This window comes from Ostrea edulis, chromosome 4 (assembly GCF_947568905.1).
Source record: "Ostrea edulis chromosome 4, xbOstEdul1.1, whole genome shotgun sequence".
Lineage (NCBI taxonomy): Eukaryota > Metazoa > Mollusca > Bivalvia > Ostreida > Ostreidae > Ostrea > Ostrea edulis.
In genome coordinates this window covers 37,450,894-37,461,213 of record NC_079167.1, presented here as the reverse complement: position 1 = coordinate 37,461,213, position 10,320 = coordinate 37,450,894, and the positions used below count along the sequence as shown (strand labels likewise).

At 34.7% G+C, this 10,320-nt stretch overlaps 1 protein-coding gene across 1 annotated transcript in view; it reads left to right on the top strand.

Moving 5' to 3' along the window:
- LOC125669700 (cadherin-87A-like) overlaps nt 1-10,320 on the top strand; it is a 46,657-nt gene that overhangs the window by 10,465 nt on the left and 25,872 nt on the right. Inside the window, exons 9-15 of the mRNA XM_056162546.1 lie at nt 759-872; nt 1,181-1,259; nt 4,423-4,535; nt 4,797-5,003; nt 6,023-6,178; nt 8,725-8,892; nt 10,149-10,222. Coding sequence (XP_056018521.1) covers nt 759-872; nt 1,181-1,259; nt 4,423-4,535; nt 4,797-5,003; nt 6,023-6,178; nt 8,725-8,892; nt 10,149-10,222 — 911 coding nt within the window. The remainder of the gene's footprint in view (nt 1-758; nt 873-1,180; nt 1,260-4,422; nt 4,536-4,796; nt 5,004-6,022; nt 6,179-8,724; nt 8,893-10,148; nt 10,223-10,320) is intronic.

The window sequence follows — 10,320 nt, the reverse complement described above, 5'->3', positions numbered from 1 at the left end:
GAGATTTATATCAATTCTGCATCTGCTGTGTATTGACAATTACTGTTGTGTGCTTTTAACTCATGCCTATGTAAGTAAGCATAAGGGCAAGAAATGTGTAAACAATATTTTGACCAGGAGGAGGGGGCAAACATACTTTTGAACTATTGTAATAGCTGATAAGCTCACCTTTGAAATATCTTTGCTCTTCCTGATTCTATCATGATAATAAATTTTTCACTCTTCAAACTTGAACGCAGATACCTAAAATCTTCAGATAAAATCAAATTAGAAATTGTGATAAAGGTAATTTTGTGCAAATTTTTTTTAGTTGCATGGGGAAGAGGAACAAACATTTTTTTAAAGCTTTAACCTATCCCCCATTTGGAACACTGTCATTGTCTTTTACAAAAATTTTCCTACAGCAATGGCCTACGTCAGTCCGATTGGCCTAACACCAACACTGAATGACCCACATGATATTTGGCTTGTTGTATGTAGCAAGAAATGAATTTGCTTTGGTTTCATCAATTTCATTCAGATACCAATTTCACGTTGTTTTGCGGTTGTGCTAGACCACAGAATCAATTGATCAATGAAGTACAATATTAAGATAACTTTCCATGAAATTTGAAATTAAAAAAAACCTGTACTTTTTTACAAATCAATCAAAGTTGTGCATGTTGCCCACAGAAATTGATGAAACCACAATAAACAGCAGAAAATTTAAACAGGATGATGTTAATTGACCTTGTTTTCTTTTATTTCCTCTCTCTTAGGATGGTATACATACCACAGACAGAAGTTTAGAAATAACTGTGCTGAACGTCCAAGATGCCCCGCCCAGATTTGTAAAGGCTAATGACATCAACAAACCAGAAGGACTGCCAGTGGTAAAGTCACTGATAACTTTACAAATATGTCTATCTGTATTGTGACTTGCATCTTAATTGTAATGAATTCAGCCATCAGAGGTGACAGTCACGAAATTTTTGAGAATGTTATAATACTTTACTAACAGCGGTGAATGCAGTAAGTTATAAACGGTAGCACTTATAGGGATGAATACAGTAATAATGTCTTATTCTTTGTTATGAAGGACTTGCACCTATCAGGATGAATTCAGCAATTTGTTACACAGAAAACACTAGCTTTTATTAGGTGAAATACAGAACTAAAATGTTTTTATTTGTTGGTACAGAATACTATTTTGGACTATGTTAAAGCCGAGGATGGAGACACAAGCAACCCAAGGCAGATTCGATACGAGTTTACAAGTAGTAAGTTTTTTTTCCCTTCATCTTATCCTAATATCATTGAGTCTGATTCATTTAATTTACATGGAGTTGATTAATGAATATTTTGTTTTCTGTGCTATAATTGTTAGGTTAGGTTGTACTTTCTGTGATTATTCATAAAGTGCATGCTATGTGCTCAAGTTATTCTTTCATTGTAGTAGTCATATTTTGAAAACTTTCACAGATACGACCCATGTAACAAGTACCCTCTCCCTTACACAAACACCCCCCCCCCCACACACACACACAAATAAAACAACAAAATGAAAAAAAGAGCATGATATAAGAATTTGTTTTGATTATAACCCCCTCCCTCCAAAACAAATGTATGACCAGGAATCATCTTGTTCAGTTATTTTACTTAATTCTCTGTCTTACTCAGAAATTATTCTCAATTTTTCTTCTTCCAATAATCAGACCATCAACAGAAAAATTATATGGAAAACTTATTCATCAAGCATTAAGGCAGCCATCTATCCAATTATTAGACAGGACCACAATGTAAACTAGTTTATATAACTAATTGTGCAATCCTGTATAAATAAAGGATATTATTTATTATTCAGATGATTTCTCAATCATCTTAAGAAAAAATATTAGTCATTTCTTAAATCCTTTCAGGTTTTTTTTCTATGTGTTGTGAACAGCTCAAAGTATCCAATATTGATTAGATTAGTAGAATGGCAGATACAGCAGGCACAGTATATCTATGTTCATGTGTGAAAACTCCATATTGTGGTGTTATCATAAACATTTATAGTATTACTGGTTTAATTTTTGCAATATTTTATTATGTATAAAGCGTAAATGGATATATCGTATTTCCTGTTTCTTTGATTTGTTGTTCAGTAATTTTTCTTCTACAATTTTCAATTTGCAGATGGTAAGTGTCCAGCACCTACTAGTTAAATCCCCTACAAGTTTTGAAAACTTTGTAAAATGCACCACATCCTGGTATGCAAGCTGAATAACATGTTTCAAAAAGAGTTAACGTGATTAGGAAGTGGGTTAAATATCCTTTTATTATTAGGACAGACTTGATCCAATACAATGTTTTCAAGTTTTGGTTAACACATGTCAAGCAATGGTGTTAACTTAAGGTTTCTGATGTTTTGCTTTTTAGTTGTATGAAGTAGATCACTGTTTCTGTGTTCAGCGTGTAGTTATTGTTTGGGTTTCAGCATTCCCAATGTTAATCCTCTGAACCGATAATCATGTCACCTAGCTCATTGCACCAGAAGATATATAAGCTAGTTAATTCTCTCATTAGACTTGTATTTATTTCTGGTTTCTGTGGTACCAAATAAGTGGATAAATAGACACACACCCCTTCCTCAAGATGAGACTAACGGTTAAGCCAGTTGTAACTTAAAGCTGGTGGGATGGAACAGTACAAATGCAGTGTCTTCCTTAGGGGCTATATTAAGTGACAATACTGGATTCAAACTGACATCCTTTCAAATGAAAGCATAACCCATTACACCACTAAACCAAATGCTTCACTAGTACTACCGGTAGACAATTAATATATCCATGACGGTGTTAAATTCATGATATTTACAATCATACATTTCATTTATAATCCACTGAAATTTTTATTACGTGTATTCACTTGCACTTACTGGGAGCCTGTCTTTATTTCATATAAACATGTATTGAATATCAGTACCTAAAGATATGAATAGGGTTCCATTTTATTGCAGCAACTCTGGGTATACGTAATCATCACTAGGTTTTATGAATGCCGTGAATATCTTGTTCTATTATTTTATCTGTCATGGAGTGATCATCCCAGATGGTATGCAGGAAAATTAAATATTTTGTCTCTTAAAGCTTTCTAGCTAGAGGATGTAATTTATTCACCATTATAAAAATTGAAAATTTTCATCTGTGTTTGTAAAATTTTATAAAACTTGCAGAATGGATATCTTAGATAACAATGTTCCAAATTCAATGGTAAAAGTCAAGGAAATTCCTAAATACCCATATTGTGATGGGGTGATTGCTGTACAGAGCTCTTTTTAAAAATCTATTTAAACCTCCATCCCCCAAAGAAAAAACATGCAAGCTTACCTATAGCACCAGTTTACATTGTCTTACAAGCTTATTAGTAATCATTAGATATTTGGAAGCTTAAATGTTCCAGAAAAGCGAAGCAGCTGGTCTTTGTGGCTCACCTCAACCATAAGGCTGGATGAGATTTTCTGATTAAAATTTGACCATCATCTTTAATTTTTGTCGTCGTCATCGTAAACTTGTCACATCTTTTACTTCTTTCTTTAGAACTATAATCGGCACCAAGTATCCTTATGTAAAGGGGATTCATTAAAGGAAATAGGGTTGGGTGTTAAATATATTTTTCTCAAGAACCATTGATCAGAAAAGCCAAATCTTAGTACATGAAAGCTTTCTTATATAGTGTTGATTCAAGTTTGTTCAAACTATAACCCATGGAACCAATAGGGATGTAAAGATTTACACAGAAGATTTTATGACTTCTAAAAAAAATCTACCTCTCAAGAACACAATACAAGTATAGTGCAAGGTGTTGACATTAAAGATTTCCCCCCAATGTTTTTATTCAAAACTTTGGGGCTACAAAAGGGTTTCAATATTTTAGATAGAAACATCTTATTCTGAAGAACCACTGCACCAGAAAAACGATAATTTTAGTAGATGTAGTTGATAGGGAAGTGTCCTTGTGTAGCATAAATTCAATTTTCTTCAGAATCCATGCATGACCCTGGATACAAAGCAGATCCACAAAACAAAATTATTCTTTATTTAGTGTTCTAAATCTCAGATTCTTTATCCTTATATCATGTGGGTGACTCAGGTGAGCGGTGGACATATTGACTTCTTGTTTAATTAATGTGATGGGTCAAATTGGAAAAAAAGGGTGCTTGAAAGCTTATGCTTCAATAGTTGAACAAAATGTTGCTGATTTTCAAAGAATTTATTGAATTAAATAAGGAGAAGTCATTAAGATCTCCAGAGTTTTGCTTAAAATATCAAATATGACAGTTATTTGTTAATCTTGCATGTCTCTTATTGAATAATATTTGAAACTTATTTAGCCAGTGAAAATACATGTTGTCAAAATATGCCACGTCAGTCAACAATTTTTGTTATGTTCCATTTCCAGCCACTGGAACCAAGTTCTCTATCAATGCCATAACCGGAAATATTAGCAACAACATTCCTCTAGATCGAGAAGATCCAGCATTTGCCAAAGGTTATGAGGATGTGGGCATTATTGTAAGTGTTTTTTTATTTCACTTTAAAAATCTGCAGAATTTCAGCACCTTTTTCCCCTTACCTTATGGGAATTTAATGGTACTGATACTCATTCAGTTGGGAAAAATAGCATCAAAATAAAACAAATTGAGAATTTTCTTTCGCATCAACAAATAGCATTTATTTTAAAATGAATATTGAATAAACCATATTTTTGGTCATTATTTCTCTAAATGTGAAATTTTAATTGCTTAAAATGTAACCCCTTTTAAATATTTTTAGGCACGAGAAGTTATCAATTTGAACCCACTAGAGCTGGGAAATGACCCACAGACTACGGCCAGAACGTCCATTCGCATCACTATCTTTGATATCAATGATCAGGCACCAACCTTTGACCCTGTCAACTACCAAGTTACCATTCCAGAGGACACCCCAAATAGAACTCCCCTACCTAACCTCAGTCTCAGTGTTACTGATTTAGATGTTGTAAGTTTTCACAAGTCTTACTATGAATGCAGCCTACACTGCTAAATTTGAAGTCATTTGTTTTTAAAGTCATATTTATCTACCCCTCACGATGGAGGGGACATCTACCCCCTCACGATGGAGAGGACAGTGCAGTTTTGAATTTGCACCAAATGATTCCACTTTCACACAGTTCTAAATTCATGGTTTGATGTCCGTTCTATATAAATGTTATGGCTAAGTTAGACTGCAGTTTTAAGTATGAATTGTAGCAAAGGTAAATCTATGCACTGTTGTACATGGAGTGTGTGGGGGGGGATAGATTGTGTATAATGCCAGTTACATAAGGACATTACATTTTGAATATACTATGCCAAAATAGTAGTCAGGGTTTCAACAAATAGTGCAGGCCCCTAGCCCTCAATATGGCAACTATTATCCTTAATTAATGGAGTTGTTTCAGTTTACTCAATATGGAAAATTTGAACAAGACAAAAACGTAAACACGCACCAAGAAATAGTGATAATATATGTTTTAAGATAGCCGTGCTCTGTGGGAAAATAGTAGGGTATCGAATGTATAGGAAGAAACTCCTGAACAGGAGGCATAATGGGTAATATAAGATATTGATGTTGCAGTTATAGATTTGCCCAGTTGTGCAGAGTTGCTTGACTTTGTGGTGCTCTTCTTATTTTACTTAAATTTCAAACTACCATTTGTCATTTTCATGGAAAGAAAATGTAATTGAGAAAATTTTCTGAAAGGCAAATAGATATGCAATTGCACTTTGCAGTGCAGTTACTGAAATTGTATTGGTGAATATTACTAGTTTATGTGGTATGAATAAGGTCTTAGAAATTTTGTAATTGAATGCCAGTTTTCAGTACAAATTCAATAACTCTTTGATGATAAGACTTTTTGAAAGTGTTTAGTGTTAGGATTTACAATGAGAAAGGAGAATGAGCTGTGAGAAAAGGGAAGTGGATGGTCTCCCCTGACAAGCAAAGATTTGATATGATAATGTGATTGTATTTGACAGGGACCAAATGGCAGATACACGTTGACCCTGGACCAGTATACAGCGGAGTTTGAGGTGTCCCCTATTGAAGGTCAAGGAGCTACACCGGCCATCATTCTGGTCAAGAACACCTCCCTGATAGACTATGAAAGGGGACCCAGACAGTATATCATGAGGGTAATTTGTAAAGAAATAAAATTCATGGGGAAAGTCTTTTTTTTATTTAGGGCTGTTCCATTAAAACATATGAGGTACCCGGGGACGGCAATTTAAAAAAAATCTATGGGTGCTTGTCATTGGTAGAAAATTGCATATATGGTGGGTACCTACTGCCAGAAAACTGCATCTGTGGGTGGTTGTTTTGATAAAATCTTTATTTTTTACCGAAACTGAGAGGAATGCAACAAGAGAAGGGAAGGGTTGAAAGTAGAATGTGAAACGAACACCGTTTTCTGTCTTCATTTTATCTCGGTCGATGAGGTTCCGCGATCCGGTTATTGTTTCCAGTTTGACTCTAAAATTATAGTGACTGGAAATTAGGATTATCTCCCTTGTCCAAAATGGAAAACGAAACCTGCTCGTGCTCCATTGAAACAGTTTTTGATTTTTTCTAGCTGCAATAATGTAGCCCTATCCAATTCTTTTTTATTCTGACGTTTTCGGGATGAGGCTACAATTCCATAGGATCTACGTAATGGTGCAAAATAATTTTATGAATAACCGATAATAAACTCTTCACTGTGTATTAGTCCCAAATGTTGTTTACAAATTACACCAAAAGGAGTACCAACTTTGTGCTCGGGCATGTCTAATAAAGGTGTTTTTCATTAAATAAAATGTACAGCATGCAAAATTCTTCGTCTGCTCCGCCATGCTTGTTAACGCGAAATCTCGTAGGTGGATCTAATGAAAAAGCTAAACGTTGACAATCGGCGCGAAAATGTAGTTACTTGAGCCACTTCGACAAAGAAAGGAAAATCATATTGTTGCAGAAAGAATTTACACTCTGCTGTTCAGTTTTTAACTTGATATTAAATTCAAACTCATTACCGACGAAATAGCTTTCTCCTCCATACTTGTCCATTGATGTAAATACTACTTTATATGACATATGCAAATGACTTGACAATCGGAAGTTGAAACTTCAGTACATCAAACATGGCGCACAAATATGAATCGAGAAATTGGAATTTATCGAAATTGTTGAAAACGGTAGAATAGAGCCTCACAAATCTTAAGTTGCAGGTTGTAAATTTATATATTGACTAAGAAACATAGAATATCATTTTATTTACGTAAAGAGACACAATTTCTTGTTTTTTAATACTCAAAATACTAGTCAATTTTAAAACTTTTAATAGTTGTTTTTGAACATTTACAATACTAGACTTTTTATGAACAGGTAGACTTATAAAATTAATTTAGTTCATCATGTTTAAGAAAGACAGTCTTGATAAAATAAATTGATGGTTCTATGATCAAGCTTCATTGATGGCCAGTTATTTGAATGGTGATGACACCCAAGATACTCTTCTTCTCTTTACTATCATGCTTGGGAACATCTGAAAATAGACCTCTATTCAGGGGTTATAAATAGTCATTCATACATATTGAATTTAAAGAAAAAGTGTATTTCACATTTATTTCACTTCTATGGGTGGTGCCGCACTAACTAAAATTGCTTCTGTGAGTGGTCCCTCATTACATTTTTATGCTTCTATGGGTGGTTACCCAAATTTTAAAGTGCCTTCCCTGGGTACCTCATATGTTTTAATGGAACAGCCCTTAGAGATATTAAACTAATGCAGGGCAGATGTTCTGACTGTATTAGTCCCGAGGTTCACGTCAAAATATAGCCGAAATTAATAGAATCCTTCATTAGTACGAGTGTGGGATAGGAAAATTTCAAAGAGGGGACAAGATTCGCAATCTAGGACGAGTCTTTGCCGAGTCCTGGACATCGAATCTTGTTCCAGAGGTGGAATTTCCCTACCTCACACGAGTATATAATGAAGGATTATTTTTTTCACATTTCATCTAAAGTTTAGTGCATACATTTAGGAGCTTTGAGAAAATTCTAAATTATCAAATTCCTCATTTGAACTTCGATGCAAAAACTAATTAGATGGCAGAAAGAGCATACCTGGAAATGGTTTACACTATAAGTGTAAACAAAAAACCCCAAGGTTGTCCACCAGATGCTATACTACCTTAAAGTTTAAAGAAAACAATGCAAAATATTTTACTTCACCGTGTAACGTAAATCATAGAAAATATATGACGTCACAATCAAAAGAAATCGCAGCTGTGTGAGAAAAATCTCACATGGGTAAAGTCGATCTCACACTGGTGATAATGTGAGAAAAAGTTATAACTAACTGTTACCAGAATTCCCTCTCTGTGACACATATGGTAGGGGTGTTTCTTGAGGGATTAAAAACTTATTATCATTATGTAATTTACGAAATTTGGGAAATGAATAATGTGTGGTGTATTTATGTTTTTTTGTAATTGATAAATGATATATTTGTAAGGATTGAGTGATGAGCCTCTGGTTGTCTTTCAAGTTACCTCGTCATTGGATGACTTCAATGTAAACAAGCCTGTATGCAAGGCACATTGTTATGGGTATTTATAAATTCTATGAAAAAAGTTTTCATAGAAGTAACAAATAAATATAATTATAGGTGTTGCTTTGTATTGAATTAAATTTTATGAATTAGGTGGTTGCAAGAGAAACCCAGAGTGACACAGCTAAGCAATCAGGAACAGCTACAGTGACAGTGAATATTAAGGATGTTAATGACAATCTTCCGCAGTTCTCTCAGCCCAGCTATAGTGAGAGCATACTAGAAACAGCCCCAGGAGGAACTAGTGTTACCAAGATACAGGTACTTTCATAATTATTCAGCTGGTGCTTGATCAACTGATGGAAGAAAGAACATGAAACCCCCTAGTATTCTGAAGATCCCCTAGAATTCCGATCACACTATAGTATTGTGAACACTCCCAAGTATTCTGAACAATTCCAAGTATTCTGAACACTCCCAAGTATTCTGAATACTCCCTATTATTCTGAACATTCCCTAGTATTCTGAACACTCCCTTATATTCTGAACACTCCCTTATATTCTGAACACTCCCAAGTATTCTGAACACTCCCAAGTATTCTGAACACTTCCAAGTATTCTGAACACTCCATAGTATTATGAACACTCCCTAGCATTATGAACACTCCCTAGTATTCTGAATATTCATAGTATTCTAAAAACTCCCTAGTATTCTGAACACCCTCTAGTATTCTGAACACTCCCAAGTATTCTGAATACTCCCTAGTATTCTGAACACTACATAGTATTCTGATCTCTTCCAAGTATTCTGAACACTCCCTAGTATTCTGAACATTCCCTATTAGTCTGAACACTCCTTTATATTCTGAACACTCTCAAGTATTCTGAACACTTCCAAGTATTCTGAACACTCCCTAGCATTCTGAACACTCCCAAGCATTCTGAACACTCCCAAGTATTCTGAACACTTCCAAGTATTCTGAACACTCCCAAGTATTCTGAACACTCCCAAGTATTCTGAACACTCTCTAGTATTCTGAGCATTCCCAAGTATTCTGAACATTCCTTTATATTCCGAATACTCCTTAGTATTCGGAACACTACATAGTATTCTGAAATCTCCCTAGTATTCTGAACATTTCCTTATATTCTGAATACTTCCCAGTATTCTGAACACTCCCCAGTATTCTGAACACTCCCTAGTATTCTGAACACTCCCTAGTATTCTGAACACTCCCAAGTATTCTGAACACTCCCTAGTATTCTGAACACTTCCAAGTATTCTGAAGACTCACTAGTATTCTGAACACTTCCAAGTATTCTAAATACTCCCTAGTATTCTGAGCACTCCCTAGTATTCTGAACACTCCAGTATTCTGAACATTCCCCAGTATTCTGAACACTCCATAGTATTATAAACACTCAAGTATTCTGAACACTCCATAGTATATTTAACACCCCTAATATTTTAACACCCACTAGAATTCTGAAAACTGCCTAGTATTCTGAACATTCCACCAAATTGACTATTATCACATTGTAGGACAGTATGTATTTATAGTGCTCATCTTTTTCAGGCAACAGACCCTGACTCTGGAATTCTGGGAACTATTGGCATTCGCTATGGTTTGATTGGTGATGGCACAAATCTGTAAGATAATAAGATAAAAATGCATATATACACCTTTACATAGAATCTAAATGTCTCAGTGATTTTTTTCTACCCACTGGCACTGGTACCGGTACCCA